At 41.8% G+C, this 23,088-nt stretch overlaps 1 protein-coding gene and 1 long non-coding RNA gene across 4 annotated transcripts in view; one reads left to right on the top strand and one right to left on the bottom strand.

Moving 5' to 3' along the window:
* LOC136331347 (uncharacterized) overlaps positions 1-3,403 on the bottom strand; it is a 41,439-nt gene extending 38,036 nt beyond the window's left edge. Inside the window, exons 1-2 of one of the 3 annotated variants that reach the window (XR_010730474.1) lie at positions 3,206-3,403; positions 2,600-2,781 (exon numbers count right to left, since the gene is read on the bottom strand). This is a non-coding gene — a long non-coding RNA (uncharacterized lncRNA). Of the gene's footprint in view, positions 1-2,555; positions 2,782-3,205 lie in introns of those variants that run through there. The other 2 variants (XR_010730473.1, XR_010730472.1) reach the window with 2 other exon arrangements.
* Positions 3,404-3,443: 40 nt separating this feature from the next.
* AGO3 (argonaute RISC catalytic component 3) overlaps positions 3,444-23,088 on the top strand; it is a 136,032-nt gene continuing 116,387 nt past the window's right edge. Inside the window, exons 1-2 of the mRNA XM_066269661.1 lie at positions 3,444-3,789; positions 22,413-22,584. Coding sequence (XP_066125758.1) covers positions 3,771-3,789; positions 22,413-22,584 — 191 coding nt within the window. The 5' untranslated portion in view covers positions 3,444-3,770. The remainder of the gene's footprint in view (positions 3,790-22,412; positions 22,585-23,088) is intronic.

Here is a 23,088-nt window from a genome sequence, read left to right as displayed (position 1 = left end):
TTATATAAGGGAACTTTCACGTGACAAGAAGTCTTGATTTAATATGGCTCTGAGGTTGGTTAATTCAGTGGCTCAATGATAATACTAACAAACCAGGTTTTTAAATTTTTTTGCTTTGCTATCCACTATGTTGGTTTGTGCTTATGCTAATTCACCTCAGGGTCTCAAGGTGGCTACCATAATTCCAGAAAGTAAATGCTGACATGCTGACAGAACAATGTCTTGGCAGAAGAGGAACTAATTTTTTCCAGTGTTTTCTTTAAAAGTGAGAAAATCCCTGGAAGCCCCTGCAGATCTGGCCTCGTGTCTCATTTGCTAGAAATGGGTCATCTTCCTCCTTGGAAGATGGCAAAGCAAATGAAATTATCAATCATGAGATGAATACTGAGGTTACTTAGGAGTTACTCATCTAAATCATGTGGATTAGGAAGATAAGTCATGTCTATTAGGCAAGAAAGAAGGGGATAAGGGCTTAGATAGGAATCCAGCTGTGTCTCTACATAGGTCATTTGGTTTTTACAGATGAGTAATGTGAGGCTGAGAAAGAGTGACTTTTCTAGGATCACAGATAATCTCAGCTTTGTCCTAAAGCCAGTATGTTTTATATTGTCCTTCTTCAGTACAAAGTACAGTGGACCTTGAATTATACAGGCTTAAACTACAGATCCATTTATATACAGATTTTTTTTCCTTCAATAAATATACAGTCATCCCTGTGTATTTCCAGGTTTTGTATCTGCAGATCAGACCAGCTGCAGATCGAAAACAGTATTTTCAGTCCCCCATTGGAATTCTGTAGATGTGGAAGGCCAACTGTATGCATTGTTCTACACCGTTTTATACAAGAGACTTGAACATCCTTGGATTTTGGTATCCACAGGGAGTACTGGAACCAATCCCCCAAGGATATCCATAGTTCAGTTTTAGGGGAGTCAAAAGTTATATGCAGGTTTTTAACTGTGGAGGCCAGTGTCCCTACCTCCTATGTTATTCAGGGGTCAACTGTAGCTTCCTTTCTGATTAAAAACTGATGGTCTACAGGAGATTTGAATTCAAGTGTCAAGTCGACTAACTTCAGGCTATGTGAGAGTAGAATTCTCTTCATCCATTGATGGTGTTTATCTAGCACAGGAAGCCTAGGAATGCAACATTCAGTGGGCATTGGTTTCCATACCCCTGAGATTTCTGTACTAATTTTATACTACCTTCTGAGAGCAACCAGTCCCACAGGAGATAAGGCCAGAGTTTTAGCCTACATCCTGAGCCCCATTCTTGAAGCCCAGTCATCCATCCATCCCATAACTACTTACAGAAGGCTGTGTCAGGCTATGCTGTGTAAGTGTTCTAGGCACTGGGGCTGTGACAATTAACAAGATGCACAAAGACCCTCCTGTATGCTCTTAAGAGCAGACTCATTTGGAAATGATGTTATCCAAAAATAGGGTGTGCATGTGTTCAGGAGCAAGCCTCATGCAACTTTGCTTTTGGCAGAATCGTTCACACTTTTTTACCTTCTCATTTCCTGATATTATAGTTCATGAGCCTTTTATATGTGCACACTAAAGAGGTGGGGTCCCTGGAAAGGAATTACTGACATTTACTAAATTGGATCTAAGTAGAAGGTGCAAGTCCTGCTTCATCAGTGTCAACAAAGAAGAGTGGCACACTTCCAGGTTTCATCCCGCCCCCACCACCGCATCTACTCTGGGACAGAACAAGCCTGCAATCATTTAGGGAACAGTTTCAGATTTAGGGGTTGAAAGTGTGATAGACCCTTGCATAACAGTTGGTATTTACCCTGTTGGTCGCTCCTATAGATTTGAACTGTGTACAGTCAAGGATTGAAAAGAATTTTGAAGATAGTGTTTCATTTGGTGACATTTGATATTTTTAAACAGGGGAGGACATTTTCAGCAAAAAGGTGTAAGGATGGAAAGGTAGAAGTGAGAAAGAATTGGAATCAGATGTGCATTTGAATCCAATTTATGAAGTGTTTTACAGGTAGATGCATTTAGTAAGTGCTTTAAAATGGTAACTTCCAACAGTAACCATTTTAGTAAGTAGTAACCAAAAGAAGTATTTTTTTTTTAAATAACTACTTTGTAAATTCACTAACACTTAGGGAAGGTTTTCTTTGTGCTATTACAGTCCCTAGCCTCGCAACTGTAAGGTACCTGTTCTCTATTTTTTAGAATAGGAAACAACCCCAGAGGCCCAAGAGACTAATCCAGAGTCCCAAAGTGATTGGGGGGAGTTGAGGGGCGGACGATGGACACTTAAGATGGGGGTATTTTTTTTGTCCCTCTTTGTTCCAAGCTTTTAAAAAAATGTACTTTGATTTTTAAAAGTCTAACCATGACTGATACTTAGGGACATAGGGAAAAGTCATAATCATTCTTCAACCTGAATAAAACAGTATCACCATTAAAGTCAACAAACATATACAAAGGACCTAGTGCTCGCCGGTTAATGTGCTGGTCCTGGTAATCTTAAAAGTTTGCATTCTAGTGGGATAGGGCGCACACAATAAACTAAAATCACAGATTGGAACAGGATTATGAAGAAATACTGTATTAGAGAAACAGGTGCCCCACCATACCAGAAAAGTCCTCGGAGACGTCTCACGGTGAGGTGTATAAAGGCGAGAGGGAGAGAAGAGAGAGGCTCCGGGCCGGAAAAGCACTTAGCCTGTCGGGGTTCGAAGCAGACCGGTACAGCTGTAGCAGTGACGAAGTCTTGCAGGAGAAAGGCAGGGTCTTCGTTATGCCATGATTCTTGGCCCTGGAAAAGAGTTTGGGTCTTCATAGTGTGACGAAGCACTATTAAAGAATTTTAAACGTAGAAATTTTTTGGTCTGATCTTTGTATTATGTCCTGTTTCTTTGTCACCTTTTCCCAAGCAGAACAGTACATTCCAGCCCCCCCCCCCCTCCATGGTCAAAGCAACCCTGTGGACTTCGGAGTGACCAGCTGTGGCGGTTACTTGACCAACTTGTGAGGAGGAGGCGCACGGGGCTGTCCAAACTGGGCGTGGAGGGAGGGGTTCGGGAACGAGGGCGGCCCTGCCCAAAACATTCTCGGCTGAAGGCCCTCTCAGCCGCAGGTCCCGGGCCTTGTACCTCGGACCAGCCCCGCTCCAGATAGGCCCCTCCCCAGAGAAGCAGCACCCCTCTGCGACTTCACGTCAGACAGGCCCCACTCCCTACCGGTGCTGTGCGAGGAGCCCACCCCTCCAGGTTGTCTCCTGCCCGCACCACCCAGCGGAGGGCTGTGGGAAGACTGGCCCCGCCCACAGCCGTCTTCTCGAGCCCTAGGCTCCGCCCAGGCCCAACGTCCGCTCCCCGACGCCCCTGCGCTGTTCGCACCGACGTCGAGCCTGCACGGCTTGGTACCGAGAGGCGATGTCGGGCGAGCCGGGGCAACGGAACTGACGCCAGCGGGCTTCCGGGGGCGGCCCCGGGAAGGTCGGCGGCGGCGCCGCAGTTGTGGAGGGGCAATGCAAGCGTAAGCGGCCGCGGGCGACGCAAGTTCCGCACCCAGTTCACCTCTCCCCGCCTCACGCTTCTTCCTCTTACCTAGTCGCGTGCTGCCTCCCGCCGGCGGCTCCTTCTGCCAAGAGCTTTGGGAGCGCAGTTGCTGAGAAGAAGCTGTCGCCACCCCGCCTCGCGGCCAAGTGAGAGTGCCTGTCGCACCGCGTCGCCCCCTGCGCCTCCTCCTCGCCCCCGGTGGCGGGCGTCCTTCTCGCTCGAAGCACTCCCCCCAGCTCCATGAATGGAAATCGGCTCCGCAGGTGAGTGTGTCAGAGCTGTTGGCCCGGTCGGTGGGGGTGTTCCCTGAGCTTCGTCGCTCCCTCAGCCCCAGCGCGGGCTGGCGTGCGAGGTGAGCGCAGTCGGGCGGCTCCCCTCCTCCGCCTCCGCGCAGTCCCTCCGCATTTCTCCCGAGCCACTGAGTAGTAGAAACTGCTGGCCAGGGTACACTGCTGAAAGGATGGAAGTTTGGGTTTCTTTAGGCGGTATTGCTCTTCCTGGAGTCTAAAAGGGTTTGCCATCACTTTTGTTATTCTGGTTGGAGGCGCAGTGGTGTGCGTGTTCTTGAACCGGGCTGTGTGTGTCCCGTGGAGGCGCTGGGCGGCCAGCCTCCCCCTTTACTTACCTCTTAAGGTAGTTATGAAGATAGAATGGGATAACAGAGGAGGATTAAGTTTGGTTTTAGTGTAATGTCAAATGCAAGATGACATTTCTTCCATCCTTGAGTTCTCTTCTGATGTTTATGGCAGCCTGGTATATAAACGGTGGGGCAAAAGTAGGTTTACCGTTGTTGGTATGGAAAATAATCCAGTAATTACTAAATAGTAATAAATGGGGGAAAAAACCCTCCGTTTTGAGTACTCAAAATTCTCAACCTACTTTTGTCCCACCTTGTAGTTCCTGAGGCTCTTGGAAATATAATATATATCAGGCTGGATCACTGCTTATGTGAGGAGGTGGATCTTAAAATTGGTGACAGTATTTTATTTTTCATTCTCTATTCCCTAGAGAAGCATTGTCATATTCCTGGAAATTTGGAATTTAAGAAAACCAGTTTCTCTCCTTGGGGAAAACAACAGTCTTGAGAAAAAATTGCAACTTGAGCAGAATTTGTCTTAAAAGAAGAAAAAAAGCACTTTTTAAGATTCTAAAGTAATTAATTGAGGAACTTAAAGTAGATGTTACATAACGGTTTGCTTTTTCAGAGGCTCACTCATACCTGGTATTTTAAAGTTGAAGGTTTATTTCATTCAGATTGTCACAAACTTGTCAGTTTTCAAAATATTGGAGGGGGGCTCTTTTTACTAATGGTATCACAAGAGGCTGAATTTCACCTCTCATTTTGCTATTTTGGGAGGTACCAGAATATGAGATAAGAAAAACTTATATAAAGTAAACTGATATCATAATGCTAATAAAGTATTTGTTGGTTAGGGTTAAGTAGGTGTAGAAGTATTGTCAAGTAGGTGTAGAAGTATTCCAGCTGTAAAGGTGGAAAGGAGAGTTTTATTACAAGCCTTATTATGTGGAATTTTCTCTAACCAGTTTGTGCCATTTCTCTTTTGCATGCTCCATTTTATTTTGTTTGCCTTCATTATACCTATTTGAAAAGGGAAAGTTTGTCTAGATTGTGAAAAGTTTTAGACTCTCACTTCTTTATCATCTATTTGTATTTTTCCATAACTGTTTCCTGTCTCTGTTTTATAAACTTTCTATTGTGCTATTTAGGGAATGTGATGATTTGTGTCCATAGGTGGTGACTTTTATATAACTATCTGGTTGTCAAGCCTGGAAAACAAAACATGAAAGTTAAACACTTTGTTGTTGTTTTTTAAAGGAAGTTTCTAACCATTTTTTTTTTATTTTTTTTTATTTTTCACAGACAGAGAGTGAGTCAGAGAGAGGGATAGACAGGAACGGAGAGAGATGAGAAGCATCAATCATTAGTTTTTCATTGCTCGTTGCAACACCTTAGTTCATTGATTACTTTCTCATATGTGCCTTGACCGCAGGCCTTCAGCAGACCAAGTAACCCCTTGCTGGAGCCAGCAACCTTGGGTTCAAGCTGGTGGGCTTTTCCTCAAACCAGATGAGCCCGCACTCAAGCTGGCGACCTCAGGGTCTCGAACCTGGGTCCTCTGCATCCTAGTCCAACGCTCTGTCCACTGCACCACCGCCTGGTCAGGCAAAAATTAAACACTTTGTAATTGTCCTAAAACTTTTAAAGATGTTTCAAAAAGTTTTTCCAAGATAATTTTCTTCTTTGGGTTTCTTATATGAAATTATGCCCAATGTCTGGACAACATCATAAAAAATTCTTCTGAATCAAGCCACCTCGTCTACTGGGCCAGCTAGACATGTATAATTCAGTTAAATACTCCTATGAATTCTTGAGCTAAGAATTGGACCTCTTGAAACGCAAAGTTTACTGTTCACTGCAGTTTATACATGATTGACTATAATTTCTAATGAAGATAAGATATAATGTCTCAAGGTTGTCATCATCAAAAACAAAATTTTCATTCTTCCTGAACATTACATCAGTTATGCTGCACATGAAATTGAAACTACTACTGGTATGTGTTGGGGAAAATGTGCAATAAAGTTTTATTTTTATTTTATTTTTAGAGTGAGACAGACAGGGAGAGAGATAGGAAGCATCAACTGTAGTTGCAGCACTTTAGTTGTTCATTGATTGCTTCTCAAAAGTGCCTTGACCAGGGGACTCCAACCAAGCCAATGACCCTTTGCTCAAGCCAGTGACCTTGGGCTTCAAGCCAGCAACCTTGGGCTTCAAGCTAATGATTTTTGGGCTCAAGCCAGTGACCATGGGGTCATGTCTATTATCCCACGCTCAAGCCAGTGGCTCTGTGCTCAAACTGGCAATGGGAAGCCTGCACTCAAGCCCAGTGAGTTTGTGCTCAAGCCAGTAATCTTGAGCTTGGAACCTGGTACCTCAGCATCCCAGGTTGACGACACTCTATCCCAGTGTTTCCCAACCTTTTTTGTGCCATGCCCCACCTTAACCTTTTTAAAATTTTTATGTCCCCCCCCTATGTAACATACATAATTTTTAACATTAAAAAATTGATTTGTTCACTTAATAAACAAATGATAGGTTCTAGGAAGAAATCACTATGGAAATTGTTAACAAAATTGTTAACAGTAAGTAAAATTTCAAAACATATAATGAAAAACAGAAATTTAAATTCCAAATAATTTTAATACAGATTTTTCTATATTAATTTATTATTTTAATTTAGTGTGATCCTTGCGCTTGATGCTTGCTGCACAGAGATTTTATATTAGGTTCCAATTTGGTTAGCTTTAGTCTCAAGTCTCCACGTTGTGTTATATCCAGCCGATTTTTTTTTTACCAGTAAATCATTTACAGCACTAAATCCACATTCAGCTAAAAATGAAGATGGAAACGGTAGCAATAGTTTTCTTGCACATTTGGTTGAATTTGGGTATTTGATTTCTGTTTCCTCACAAAGCCATGCCATCGCTCCTTTGATATTAAATAAAGCTTTAACTTACTCATCATTTTGCAATTCTGCGAGTTCTCTTGATATTGTATATTTGATATATCAGACAAATCCACTAACATTGGCTGATCATCCATGTCGGGAAATCAATTTGTTTTAAATAAGAAAATCTTTCTTTTAAATCAGCCGATAGAATATTCAAATGATTGACAATAACAAGTAAAGCGGTATCAGTTACTTCACATTTTTGGAGCCAATGAAACTGTTTAAAGTTTTTGTTGTTAATATGTTTCTGACATAACTCAATATTGGTAATGAAACCAAATATCTTTGCTTTTGCATCGACAAGAGTTTTATTTGTTCCTTGAAGATGCTTATTTAATATATTTTGTTTTTCAAAGGTATCGGCTAAATAACTCACAAATGCTTTACCATCTATTGTTAACAGATACTTCATTTCAGGTTTGTCGCTTAAAAAATCACTAAGAGTATCAAACAGTTCCATAAATCTTTTCAAACAGTTTCCTTTAGATAGCCATCTTACTTCAGTATGAAGTAAAAGTCTCACATGGTCTTCATTTTGTTCTTCACAAAATAGCTTGAAAAGACGCTCACATTTGGCACTAGCTTTAATAGCATTAACACACTTTATTACTGTATGTAATACTTCATTCAGAACAGGCGAGATGTTTTTAGCTACCAAGTTTTCCCTATGAATAACACACTGCACAAGAATCATTTCTGGATTCGCATCTTTCATCAATTTTAAGCAGCCATTTTTCTTGCCCATCATATTGGGAGCACCATCTGCAGCACAAGATGTTATATTTTTCATTGGTATATCATTGACATCTAAGTAGTTTTTTAGCTTATTATATATATCTTTGGAGGTAGTGGTGCTTTCTAATCTTTTACAGAACAACATTTCTTCAGCAAAATGTTCTTTATCAATATATCTTACATAAGTTATCAATACTGCCTCACTGTCTCTCAAAGTTGATTCATCCATTTGCAAGGAGAATTTTCTTGTTTTCAGCTTTTCAATAAGTTGTTTTTCAATATCCTCACTCATTTCGTCTATTCTTCTGCTAACAGTATTGTTACTGAGTGGCATAGCTTTTACATCTTTGTCATCTTTTTCAAGAACCGTTTTAAGAAATGCTGATATTAAAATATGTGTTAAAATATATTCAATGTGACATAGAGTAAACATATACTAAAAATTCATATTTATTTAAATGTATATAACACATTTATTACACTACCACCGCAAATCAAAAGGTATCTATATTTTCCCACTTGACAAAATTTTCTGGAAAGTTATGCTTCTAAAATTAAAATTGTCGTGCATGCACTATTATAGCCCCAATAATATTTATAAAGTATTATTGCTTTCTAGCCCCGATGAAAGAAGTACTTAATAAAGAGTTTAATATTGATAAAAATAAAATCAGGCCCTGGCTGGTTGGCTCAGCAGTAGAGCGTCGGCCTGGCGTGCGGGGGACCCGGGTTCGATTCCCGGCCAGGGCACACAGGAGAGGCACCCATCTGCCTCTCCACCCCCCTCCTTCCTCTCTGTCTCTCTCTTCCCCTCCCGCAGCCAAGGCTCCATTGGAGCAAAGATGGCCCGGGCGCTGGGAATGGCTCCTTGGCCTCTGCCCCAGGCGCTAGAGTGGCTCTGGTCGTGGCAGAGCGACGCCCCAGAGGGGCAGAGCATCACCCCCTAGTGGGCAGAGCTGCGCCCCTGGTGGGCGTGCGGGGTGGATCCCGGTCGGGCGCATGCTGGAGTCTGTCTGACTGTCTCTCCCCGTTTCCAGCTTCAGAAAAATACAAAAATAAATAAATAAATAAGTAAAATACTTACCAATTATATCTATACTATATATATATGTATATTTATTACATCAACGAGCTTTTACAACAGTTTTGACTGACACTTATTTCAAATTAACACCAACTGAATGATGTGAAACACTACAGAAGTTGCGATGGGCCAATTAGGTGAGAATAACTGCATTGTTTAGCGAGTTTTTAAAACGTCCCGCGGGGTTCCTCGCGGCAGGCGGCATGCTCCGCGGTGAACCCTGGACGAAGTTTACTTGACGATGCCAATCACCCAGTTGATATTTTGGTCTCCTCAAACGAAATTATACTTAATAATTATTTACCGCAATTATTTAAGAATTGCATTTTTTGTTAAATTTGGCACCGATATCTAGCATTGCATTTAAATGGCCCGGGGCGAAAGAGTTCAAGTCATGTCGAGTCCATTTTCAAATTGCCCCCCTTAACTATCGAATTGCCCCCCTGTGGGGCGTGGGCCCCACATTGGGAAACACTGCTCTATCCACTGTGCTACCACTGGTCAGGCTAAATCAAGAATTTGACAGATACATTTTTTTTGGTTTAAAGATTTTTATATGTTAATGTCTTCTGATTGTCTTTGAAATTACTGTTGTATCTTGGCTCTCCAATTCTTATGTATGAAGATTTTTCAGGAATCCTCTTATGACAGAATTTTTTTTTCTTTTTCCAAGTGAAAGGAAGGGAGATAGACAGACTCCTATATATGCCCCAACTGGGATCCACGGGGCAACCCCCATCTGGGGCCGATGCTCGAACCAATCAAACGATGGCTGTGGGAGAGGAAGAGAGAGAGAGAGAGAGGAGGAGGAGGGGTAGAGAAGCAGATGGTCCTTTCTATTTGTGTGCCCTGACTGGGAATCAAACCTGGGACATCCACACTCCAGGCCAGCACTCTACCACTAAGCCACCTAGCCAGGGCTGACAGGATATTTTAAATTCTAGTTGTTAGGTGGATACATAGAAAACTTAAATTTATTTATATTAGAGACTGAATACAAATACTATATAATCATTTCTTGGTGAATCATTCCTCACTAAAAGTTAATATTTGTCTATTTTTCCCTTTTGTATGAAATCATTTAAGTGATTATTAAGGGTGTCCTATACAAACTACTGACCTAGTAATGTGTGAACTTTGATTTAACCAAAACTGGCACAATTGGTTGGGGTTTTTTTTGTATTTTTCTGAAGTTGGAAACGGGGAGGCAGTCAGACAGACTCTCGCATATGCCCGACCGGGATCCACCCGGCACGCCCATCAGGGGGCGACGCTCTGCCCATCTGGGGCGTTGCTCTGCCACAATCAGAGCCATTCTGGCACCTGAGGCAGAGGCCACAGAGCCATCCTCAGCGCCCAGGCCAACTTTGCTCCAATGGAGCCTTGGCTGTGGGAGGGGAAGAGAGAGACAGAGAGGAAGGAGAGGGGGAGGGGTGGAGAAGCAGATGGGCGCTTCTCCTGTGTGCCCTGGCCAGGAATCGAACCTGGGACTCCTGCACGCCATGCCGATGCTCTACCACTGAGTCAACCAGCCAGGGCCACAATTGGTTTTTAAATGATAATAATCAATAGTTAGCATCTTTGCTTATGATTCCTTAGGAGTTAGGAGAACGTCTCATGAAATTCTTTTTTTTTTTATGGTTTAATTACAGCTGTACTAAGTTGTATATGTTATGTGTTAGTTTCAAATAAAGTGGGGATATAGAAGCAGAAATGTTCATTGAGATTTTACTTCTGAGTAGCTTTTTTTTTTTTTTAGAGTGACAGGGAGAGAAAGACAGAAACATAGAGCTGTTCCTGTTTGTGTCAAGATCAGGGAATCGAACCGGCAACCTCCATGCTCTGTGACAACACTGCAGCCAACTGAACTATCACGCCAGGGCCTTAGTAGCTATTTTTTAGGACCATACTACTCTAGTCTATATTTCTAGGTAAAGTCAGATTACTATTTAGGGCCGGTGGAATTTATTTATCTACCAATGGAAGAAAAGCATTTACTTTTACCTTAAGCCAATGGTTCTCAAACTTTTTGAAGTCAGGGCGCATTTAAAATCCTACAAATAGTTGTAGGTGTACTATATATACATTTCTGAGAAATATGTTATAATAAGTCAGATATTAAAGAAAAAATATAAAATCCAATCATGCTTTTATGGTAATTAAATGAAACAAATACAACAAAATTAAATTTATTCTGACATTAAAAAACATTTTTATGTTATATTTTTTGAGTTATGCTTTTTAGAATTTGTAAAAAAAGGGGTTAAAAAATAAAAAAGGACAAGAAAGTTATATTTTTATATATATAGATGTATTCTTAATAAGATTTAGTAAATTTGGCAGGTCCCGGCGTGAATGTGTTAAGTCTTTTCATTCTTGTGTTTATGAGAAACATGAGCCTGATGTGTCCTAGCGATTTCTTCAATGTTTGGGCATATATTTGAAAGGCAAACTCTCATTTCCTCATTAATACATTGAAGAATTCCTCTCTTTTTACTCTTAATTGTGTTGAGGATAGAAAATCCTAATTCACATAAATAGGATGTTGAAAATTGTAGTAAAATGTTCAAAGCTTTTTTAGATATTGCCACATATTCTTTTTTTATATAAATCCAAAAGGCTTCATGAGACAATTCCTTATGTTTGATCATCACTCTACGATCAGTGGATATAGCTGCCAGTTCTTCTTCTGTTAATGTTAAACCAAAATCACTTGAAGCTTCCATGAATGGGTTTCTAATCCAATTGTATTGTTCAATGTTAAGTGATGGAAAATGCTATAAGTTAAATTCTGCCGTCCTGGCCGGTTGGCTCAGTGGTAGAGCATCGGCCTGGCGTGCGGGAGTCCCAGGTTTGATTACCGGCCAGGGCACACAGGAGAAGCGCCCATCTGCTTCTCCACTCCTCCCCCTCTCTTTCCTCTCTGTCTCTCTCTTCCCCTCCCCCAGCCAAGGCTCTACTGGAGCAAAGTTGGCCTGGGTGCTTAGGATGGCTCCATGGCCTCTGCCTCAGGTGCTAGAATGGCTCCAGCCGCAATGTATGGGCAGAGCATTGCCCTCTGGTGCACATGCAGGGTGGACCCCGGGCGGGTGCATGCAGGGGTCTGACTGCCTCCCACTTGGGACTGCCTCCCACTGCTTCTCACTTGGAAAAATACACACGCAAAAAAACAAAACAAACTTGAGATTTAGCAAAACTTGGTCTCACAACCATTGGTTTTTCTTATATCTTAAATGTAGGGTTTTTTTGGTTTGGTTACAATAAAAATTATATGTATTATTCTGGAATGTAAGTTTAATGAAATAGTCTGGAAAAATTATTTGTTTTAGATCAGCTAATTTTTTCTAAATAATTAAGTTCTTGAGAAATCAGAAGATAGCTATAGAATATAGGCAGAGGGATATTTTTATATTTTTCATTTGTGGAAGAATTTTGCAAGAAATGTTCTCAATTTTAGGCTTACATAATACTGTTTTTTGAGCCATCGTTACCAATACTTAATATTTTAAGTCACTTCTCAATCTAACAGAACTTCATTAGTGTATCTCTGAATTTTAAAAAAGGTTATAGAATAGATAGCAAATGGATATACCTTAGCAGTGAAGTTTTTTGTTTGTTTGTTTGTTTGTTTTTTTCTGAAGCTGGAAATGGGGAGAAGACAGTCAGACAGACTCCCGCATGCGCCCGACCGGGATCCACCCGGCACACCCACCAGGGGCGACACTCTGCCCACCAGGGGGCGATGCTCTGCCCCTCCGGGGCATCGCTCTGCCACGACCAGAGCCACTTTAGCGCCTGGGGCAGAGGCCAAGGAGCCATCCCCAGCGCCCGGGCCATCTTTGCTCCAATGGAGCCTTGGCTGCGGGAGGGGAAGCGAGAGATAGAGAGGAAGGAGGGGGGGGGTGGAGAAGCAAATGGGCGCTTCTCCTATCTGCCCTGGCCGGGAATCAAACCGAGGTCCCCCCGCAAGCCAGGCCAACGCTCTACTGCTGAGCCAACCGGCCGGGGCTGTTTGTTTGTTTTTAAAGAAATTTTTGGCTTCTAAATTAGGACTTGATCTCTGTCTGTATATTTAACATAAAAGTGGCATTACTCTAAAATTACTAATATTTTCTTCTAAAATTTTTGCTTATGTACTCAGTTTTTCAAAAGCTACCTAACAAATAATTTTAAGTTTGTTAATTACAAAATAAATCTCGAAGCATTGCCATAGAACAGTGGCTACTAACATAATGTTCCTTATTGTTTTCAAGGGGGCATATCTCTTTTAAAAATTGTTCCCCATACTGCCATCTGAGAAAATCTTTAATAGGCTGAAGTGATTATATAGCTGTAGTGATTATGTATTCATATATGATAACAAGTCCGTTCTGTTTGTACAGGTTTATTAAATGAAGAAAGTAAAATTATTAGGTAGGGAGTTACTAAAAATCTTGTGCTGATATCTACTGGTTGCTTTGTGGGTTTAACTAGGGAGCAGTGTTCTGCCCATCTGGGGCCCTTGCTCCTTTGCAACCAGAGCCATTTTAGTGCCTGAGGTGGAGGCCATGGAGCCATCCTCAGTGCCCAGGGCCAACTCACTCTAATCAAGCCATGACTGCAGAAGGGGAGGAGGAGAGAGAGAGAGAGAAGCGAGAAGAGGAGAGGTGGAAAAGCAGATGGGTGCGTTTCCTGTTTGCCCTGACTGTTAATCGAACCCAGGACATCCACACACTGAGCAACGCTTTACTACTGAGCAAACCAGCCAGGGCCTTAAATATTTTAATTTATTGATTTTAGAGAAAGAGGTAGGAGGAGAGAGAGAAAGAAACATCTATCTTGTTCTACTTATTTATGTATTCATTGGTTGTTTCCTTTCTGTACCCTGACTGGGAATTGAACTCACAACATTAGCTTATTGGGATATTGTGCTAACCAACTGAGTCACTCGGCTAGGGCATTTCCTTTTGTTTTCTGCCTACTAGTTACTCTTTCAAAGAGGCCTTCTTTGACAAAGCTATCTATGTGCTTACCTAGTCTGTTCCTCTTCCCCACCTCCCACCTACATACACACATTCTATCCCCTTAACCTATTTTTTACTTTTCTTCATTGCACTTATTACTACCTGATGGGCAAAAAGAAATACAATAGAGTCTGCCTCTTACCCCTCCCATAAAACCTTCATGAGGACTAGGTTTTTTATTATTTTTATTAAAATTATTGCCCACCTGAGCCTGAAAACTGCTTGGCACCTAGGGACAGCCTGTAAGTATTTGTTAAAATAATGAGTCAGTGAATAATTAGTGAATGATAGATTTCCAGCAAATGGTAGTTTGTAGTATAATATATTGAAATAAAAAATGGAGGCTCTGAAGTCAGACTGCCTATTTGCAAATCCTGGCTAGGGACAGGCAGACGGGAAGGGAGAGAGATGAAAAACATCAACTCATAGTTGCGGCACCTTAGTTGTTCATTGATTGCTTTCTCATGTTCCTTGACTGAGGGTGGAGGGTAGGTAGGGGGAGCTCCAGCCCACCCAGTGACAACCTTGCTCAAGCTAGTAACCTTGGGCTTTAAGCCAGTGACCTTGGGGTTTGAGCCAGAGACCATGGGGGTCATGTCTGTGATCCCACATTCAAGCCAGTGACCCTGTGCTCAAGATGGTGAGCCCATGCTCAAGACAGTTTGGCAACATTAAGGTTTCGAACCTGGGTCCTCAGTGTCGTAGGCTGACACTCTATCCAATGTGCCACTGCCTGCTCAGGCATGGCTTTGCCACTTTCTAACTATGAACATGTTTTTTAATCTCCCTGTGTTCAGTTTCCTCAGTATAATATGGTACCTGCCTCAAAAGTTATAAGAAGTTAACTAATGTATATCAAATATAGTATTTAATACTCAGTACAGTTAGCAATTGTTGCTAATATTACTTTCCTTAAATATTAAAGTGGGGATATCCCCCAATACATTATTAATTACTTAAGCAAAGTAACAGTGAATTATTAATTAATCCATGTATCTGTAAAAACTTGAATATAATAATTGTTCAATAAACAGAGAAATGAACTGGCCAGGACTGAACTTCTATGTTTTTGATTTTCTAGAAATTATCTATGGGGGAAGTGAGTTTTATAAGAGAATGAGGGATATGAAACAATAAAAATACTATTTTTAAGTCATAAATAATCGCATGTAAATAAAACAGAAAGTTGTTTTATAACAAAAGGTTTTTAGGCCCTGGCCAGTTTGCTCAGTGGGTAGAGCATTGGCCATGTGTGTGGACATCCTGGGTTCTATCCCCAGTCAGTGCACACATGAGAAGCGACCATCTGCTTCTCTTCGCTTCCCTTTCCCATTTCTATCTTCCTTTTCATAGCCAGTGGCTCAATTGGCTCAAGTAAGTGTCAGCCCGAGGTGCTGAGGATGACTCATTTGATTCATGGGAGCATGGGCCTTAGATTGGGGTTGCCAGATGGATCCCAGTCGGGACACATGCAGGAGTCTGTCTCACTGTCTCTCCTCTCACTTAAAAAAAAAAGATTTTTAAAAATTCTAATGTCTAATGCTTGAGACAGTAAAGGAGAGAGAAGTCTGGTGATAGTAATGTGTTCACATGACAGTTTGGCAGTAAATATCAAAAGTCAGCAACATGTTTGTGTTCTTACTTTTTCACCTGGTAGGTCTACTTTTAAAATTTACCTGAAGGAAAAAATTATCTGAAGGAAAAATTTCTGTATGCCAGTTTCCCTCTCTACCTCTCCCAAATAAAACAGTAGGTGCTTGATGTAGGGAAATACACTTAATATATTGTTGAAGAGCAACTACTTTTTTTTTATGACTTACATGCCAAGCACCTCTAGAATGTATAAGTAGTTTTATCTCATTTTAAAGTAAGGCAGCTGATGTACTGCAACATAATAAAAGCCATATATGAAAAGCCCACAGTTAATATATCTTATACACCTAAGAGCAGGAATAGGACAAGGATACCCACTCTCGCCACTTTTATTCAACCTGGTACTGTAAGTTCTAGCCAGAACAGTTAGGCAAGAAAAATAAGTAAAAGGCATCTAAATTGGAAAGGAAGAATTAAAATTGTCTCTCTTTACAGATGACATAATATCGAATAGAAAATTCTAGACTTCACAAAAAGGGTATTGGAACTAATAAATGAATTCAGGAAAGTTGCAGGATACAAAATTAATATATAAAAATTGGTTGTTTTTATATACTAACCAAACTATTAGAAATTAAGGGAACAATCACATTTACAGTAGCATAAAAAACAATGAAATATTTAGGAATAAGTTCAACCAAGAGGTCAAAGCTATACGCTGAAAAATATAAGATACTGGTGAAATAAAGGCACAAATAAATGGAAAGTTGGCCCTGGCCGGTTGGCTCAGCGGTAGAGCGTCGGCCTAGCGTGCGGAGGACCCGGGTTCGATTCCCGGCCAGGGCACACAGGAGAAGCGCCCATTTGCTTCTCCACCCCTCCGCCGCGCTTTCCTCTCTGTCTCTCTCTTCCCCTCCCGCAGCCAAGGCTCCATTGGAGCAAAGATGGCCCGGGCGCTGGGGATGGCTCTGTGGCCTCTGCCCCAGGCGCTAGAGTGGCTCTGGTCGCAACATGGCGACGCCCAGGATGGGCAGATTATCGCCCCCTGGTGGGCAGAGCGTTGCCCCTGGTGGGCGTGCCGGGTGGATCCCGGTCGGGCGCATGCGGGAGTCTGTCTGACTGTCTCTCCCCATTTCCAGCTTCAGAAAAAATGAAAAAAATAAAAAAATAAAAAAAATAAATAAATAAATGGAAAGTTATTTCATGCTCATAGATTAGAAGAATTAATATTGTTAAAATGTCTATACTACCCAAAGTGACCTACCTATTCAATGTAATTCATATAAAAATTCCATTGGCATTTCCCACAGAAACAGAAAAAAAGAAAAGAACTGTCCTAAAATTTACATGGAACAATCAAAGACCCTGAATAATCAAGCAATCTTGAGAAAGAAGACCAAAGCTGGAAATATCAAATGTCCTGATTTCAAACTATATTGTAGTTATATCAAAATAGTATGGCATTGACATAAAAATAGAAACACGTCAGTTTGAGCCCAGAAATAAACCCATGAATATATGAGTTTGAAGGAGCCAGTAGTATATTAAATATTAAAGGTGCTAATAATATGCAATGGAAAAAGGACAGACTCTTTAAGAAATGGTATTAGGAAAACTGAATAGCCACATGCAGAAGAATAAAACTGATCCTCATATCTTACACCATGCATAAAATTAACTCAAAATAGATCAAAGACTCAAATATAAGACCTATAACCATAAGACTCCTTGATAAAAACAGAGTGTAAGCTCCTTGGCATTGGACTTGGGAGTGATTTTTTTAGTTTTGACACCAAAAGCAAAGAAGCAAAATTAAACAAGTAGAACTACATCAAACTAAAAAGCATCTGCTTTAGCAAAGAAGAAACCATCAACAAAATGAAAAGGAAACCTATAGAATGGGAGAAAATATTTGCAAATCATGTATTGATAAGGGGTTAATATCCAAAATGCATAAAGAATGCATAAAACTCAACAGCAAAAAAAAGTGCTCAGGCCCTGGCGGGTTGGCTCAGCGGTAGAGCGTCGGCCTGGCATGCGGGGGACCCGGGTTTGATTCCCGGCCAGGGCACATAGGAGAAGCACCCATTTGCTTCTCCACCCCCACTCCCTCCTTCCTCTCTGTCTCTCTCTTCCCCTCCCGCAGCCAAGGCTCCATTGGAGCAAGGATGGCCCGGGCGCTGGGGATGGCTCCTTGGCCTCTGCCCCAGGCGCTAGAGTGGCTCTGGTCGCCGCAGAGCGACGCCCCGGAGGGGCAGAGCATTGCCCCCTGGTGGGCAGAGCATCGCCCCTGGTGGGTGTGCCGGGTGGATCCCGGTCGGGTGCATGCAGGAGTCTGTCTCACTGTCTCTCCCCGTTTCCAGCTTCAGAAAAATACAAAAAAAAAAAAAAAGAAAAAAAGTGCTCAACATCACTAATCATCAAGGAAATGTAAATCAAAACCAAATGAGGTAGACTCTGGCTAGTTGGCTCAGCAGTAAGTACAGCCTGGCGTGTGGAAGTCCCGGGTTCAATTACCAGCCAGGGCACACAAGAGAAGTGTCCATTTGCTTCTCCACCCTTCCCCCTCTCCTTTCTATCTCTCTCTTCCCCTCCCACAGCCAAGGCTCCATTGGAGCAAAGTTGGCCAGGGTGCTGAGGATGGCTCCATGCATGGCCTCTGCCTCAGGCACTAGAATGACTCCGATTGCAGCATAGCAACACCCCAGAGGGGCTGAGCGTCGCCCCTTGTTGGGCATGCAGGGTGGATCCCGGTCTGGCCAATGTGGAAGTCTGTCTCTCTGCCTCTCACGCCCCACTCCGCTTCTCACTTCGGAAAAATACAAAAAAACAAACAAACAAATGAGGTATCACCTGATACCTGTTAGCATAGCTATTATCAAAAAAGACAAAAAATAACAAGTGTTAGTGAGACTATGGAGAAGATCATCCTTGTGTACTCTTAGCGGGAATGTTAACTGGTACAGCCACTGTGTGAAACAGTATGGAGGTTCCTCAAGAAATTAAAAATATGGCCGTGGTCGGTTGGTTCAGTGGTAGAGCTTCAGCTGGATGTGTGGATATCCAGGGTTCGATTACTGGTTAGGGCACACAGGAAAAGCACCTTCTGCTTCTCCACCTCTCCCTTCCCCTTTTCTCTCTCTTTTCCTCTTTCCCCCCTGCCCTCCTGCAGCCATGGCCTGATTGGTTCAAGTGCATCAGCCCTGGGAGCTGAGAATGGCTCCCTTGGAGCCTCCACCTCAGATGCTAAATATAGCTCAGTTGCAACCTTGGGGCAGAGCATTGGCCCCAGATGGGGGTTTCCAGGTAGCCAGGAACATCTCGGTGGGGCACATGTGAGAGTCTCTCTATTTCCCCTCCTCTCACTTGGAAAAGAAGAAAAAATTAAAAAAAAAATTATTGTTCATTGATTGTTTTCTCATATGTGCTTTGACTGCGGGGGGGGGGGTACAGCAGAGCAAGTGACCCCTTGCTCAGGCCAGTGACCTTGGGCTTCAAGCTAGTAACCCTTGGGCTCAAGCCAGTGACCATGGGGTCATGTCTATGATCCCACACTCAAGCTGGTGAGTCCGTGCTCTAGCCAGATGAGCCCACGCTCAAGCCGGCAACCTCAGGGTTTTCCAACCCAGGTCCTCTGTGTCCCAGTCTGACATTCATCCACAGTGCCGCTGCCTCATCAGGCTGAAACCATTATCTTGCAGAGATACCTGTACTTTCATCTTCATTGCAGCATTTACAATAGCCAAAGTATGGAAACAATCTTAAGTGTTTATCATTGGATGAATGAACCAAGAAAATTTGTGACACATTCAACCTTAAAAAGAGAAGGAGCCTGACCTGTGGTGGCGCAGTGGATAATGCGTCGACCTGGAAATGCTGAGGTCGCCGGTTCGAAACCCTGGGCTTGCCTAGTCAAGGCACATATGGGAGTTGATGCTTCCAGCTCCTCCCCCCTTCTCTCTCTCTGTCTCTCTCTCTCTCCCTCTCTCTCTCCTCTCTAAAAATGAATAAAGAAAAAAAGAAAAAAAAATGTAGTTTCCACAGAAAGTCCAAAAACATTAAAAAAAAGAAAAAGAGAAGGAAATCCTGCTGTTTATGACAGTATGAATGAACCTCAAGGGCATTATGCTAAGTGAAATAAGATAAAGACATACTACATGATATCACATGTTGGGAGGGAGAGTCACATTCATAGAAACAGGTTAGAAAAATGGTTGCCAGTGGGCAGAAGAAATAGGGAAATGTTAGTAAAAGCACATAAACTTTAAAATATAGATGAATAAGGTCTGAGTATGTAATTCAGGCGTCAGGAACCTTTTTGGCTGAGAGAGCCATGAACGCCACATATTTTAAAATGTAATTCCTTGAGAGCCTTATAAAGACCCGTGTACCTTACGCATTATCCAATAAAAATTTGATGTTGTCCCGGAGGACAGCTGTGATTGGCTCCAGTCACCCGCAACCATGAACATGAGCGGTAGGAAATGAATGGATTATAATACATGAGAATGTTTTATATATATATATATTTTTTTTTTTTTTTTTTTTTCCCCTGAAGCTGGAAACAGGGAGAGACAGTCAGACTCCCGCATGCGCCTGACCGGGATCCACCCGGCACGCCCACCATGGGGCGACACTCTGCATACCAGGGGGCGATGCTCTGCCCATCCTGGGCATCGCCATGTTGCGACCAGAGCCACTCTAGCGCCTGAGGCAGAGGCCACAGAGCCATCCCCAGCGCCCGGGCCATCCCCGCTCCAATGGAGCCTTGGCTGCGGGAGGGGAAGAGAGAGACAGAGAGGAAGGCGCGGTGGAGGGGTGGAGAAGCAAATGGGCGCTTCTCCTGTGTGCCCTGACCGGGAATCAAACCTGGGTTCTCCGCACGCTAGGCTGACGCTCTACCACTGAGCCAACCAGCCAGGGCGAGAATGTTTTATATTTTTAACGTTTTATTATTATTATTATTAAAGATTTGTCTGCGAGCCAGATGCAGCCATCAAAAGAGCCACATCTGGCTTGTGAGCCATAGGTTCCCGACCCCTGATGTAATGTATAGTATGATGAGTGGTTAAATAACACTGTTCTAGAATTGAAAGTTGCTAAGACACTAGAACTTCAATGTTCTAACTGTCCCCCCCCTAAAGATAAATATGTGAAGTGATGAATGTCTTATTTAACTTGATAGCAAGAATCCTTTCATAGTGTACAGGTATATCAAATTATCCCATTATACACTTTAAATATCTTTTAAAAAGTAATATGGCAACATTCTTAGAAATACAGATATGTTGTGATGCTAAATGGGAACAGAATATAACATTGTATATATAATGTGTTTGCAGCTGTGAAAATTACAAATGTGGAAGTGATTCACATTACTCAAACTTATGAGACAGAGTCACTATGGACCACAGTCTAGTCCCTAGCTTTGCAGATCTTCATGCTTGGTTTTGTCGTGGCATCCAAAGCTGATCATAATCTTTTTTTTTTCTTCTTGACCTTTTAAGAGAGAAAGTCAGAAAGACAGGAAGCGCGAGAGGAGAAGCATCAACTTGTAGTTGGGTTACTTGTAGTTGTCCAATGATTCTCATATGTGCCTTGACTAGGGCATTCCAGCCGAACCAGTGTTATTAATAATAGGGATTATACAGTGTCGTTTTGTGACTTATTTCACTTAGCAATGTCTACAAGGTTCATCTATGTTGTGGCATGTGTCAGAATTTTCTTCCTTTTAAGGCTAACTAGTATTCCATTGCATGTATATACCACGGTTTGTATACCCATTTATCTACCAGTGAACATTGAGGTTGCTTCCACTCTGGCTGTTGTGACTAATGAATGCTGCTGTGAACATATGTGTACAATTATCTCTTAAGCACCCTGCTTTCAATGATTTTGGGTAGATACCCAGAGGTAGAATTGCTGGATCATATGGTTATTCTTTTTTTTTTTTTTACAGAGAGAGGGATAGATAGGGACAGACAGACAAGAATGGAGAGATGAGAAGTACCAATCTTTAGTTTTTTGTTGCGACACCTTAGTTGTTCGTTGATTGCTTTTTCTTATGTGCCTTGATCATGGGGCTACAGCAGACTGAGTAACCCCCCTTGCTCGAGCCAGCGACCTTTGGTCCAAGCTGGTGAGCTTTGCTCAAACCAGATGAGCCTGCACTCAATCTAGTGACTTCGGGGTCTCGAACCTGGGTCTTCTGCATCCCAGTCTGACGCTCTATCCACTGCGCCACCACCTGGTGAGGCTGGTTATTTTTTTAATGTTTTAAGTAACCACCATACTGTTTTCCAAAGCAGCTATACCATTTTACATTTCTGCCAACAGAGGACTTTTCATATTTTATATATTTTGGTGTATCAGCTGTAATTTTCTGTTTTATGAACCCTTTAATTGTTTAAGACAGTGTTTATATGTCTTCAATATCTGTAGCGATACCATTTTGTCCACTTATATTTGTTACTTAAGCCAATTCTGTTTTAAAAATCAATGTTGCCTAGGTTTTATAGATTTTAACTTTTCAAATAACTGATTTTGTGCTTTGCTGATTCTTTTAATTTTATATTGTTTTTATTTTGTTCATTTGCTCTTATCCTACTCTCTGAGTTTGCTTTGCTGTAGGTCTCACACTCTTTGGGGTCTGATTGTTGTTTGCACAATCACATCCTGAGTTTGTGTGAATGTTCTCCCTTCTTTCTACCCCATCTAAAACAATTTTCCAGAAGCACTCACGGTTTTATTTGTTTGTATGTTTCTTTTAATAAAGAGAATAAATTAGGAAGAAAAAAGTACAGGTGTTAGAAATTGTCCTCTCTTAGCACTAGGTTTCAACTTCATTATCAGCTATACTTAAAATTCTAACTACTCTGATGGACAAGATTATCAAATGCAGTTTATAACAGTGTTACTTTTTCCACCCTCCCTTGCAGGACCCGTTGGGGCCCAGCCCCTACTCATGGTGCCCAGAAGACCTGGCTATGGCACCATGGGCAAACCCATTAAATTGCTGGCTAACTGTTTTCAAGTTGAAATCCCAAAGATTGATGTCTACCTCTATGAGGTAGATATTAAACCAGACAAGTGTCCTAGGAGAGTGAACAGGTAAGAACCATGAAGTCGTGGAGGTTTTTCGCTGTTGGTCTTTGTCTTTGCCATACTATTTGTTTCTCTTATATATCTGACTAACAATGATAATGTCTAACAGTTTGACCAAGAATACATGCTAAGTTTTTTAAAAAATTAATATTTCAGAAGTGTGATGGTAGGTAAAATTTCCAAACAGCCATGAAATATTTCCATTATCACATGAACTCATGTTCTTTCTATAATGATGGAAAAGGTCCAGGTAATTTTTAGATGCTTTTGAAATCAGACTGAGCATCTTTTTCTTTGCTGTTGGGTAATGTATCTGTTATCTCCCCACCCCACCTCATCCTTTTCTGATGTTCCCTTTAAGATGGTGGTGGTGATAAAGATTGTGGTTGTATGGTTTCATGCTTTCTGTGTTCCTGATCTTTAAGTGTTCCTTATTCTTATATAGGAGCGAGTACATGTGGTATGTAAGGGTTTTTCAATATGCTTTCAGTAAGCTTCTTCTCATGTTCC

This window comes from Saccopteryx bilineata, chromosome 3 (assembly GCF_036850765.1).
Source record: "Saccopteryx bilineata isolate mSacBil1 chromosome 3, mSacBil1_pri_phased_curated, whole genome shotgun sequence".
Taxonomy (NCBI): domain Eukaryota; kingdom Metazoa; phylum Chordata; class Mammalia; order Chiroptera; family Emballonuridae; genus Saccopteryx; species Saccopteryx bilineata.
Note: the sequence above shows the minus strand (reverse complement) of the source record. Positions and strands in the feature narration are given on the sequence as shown.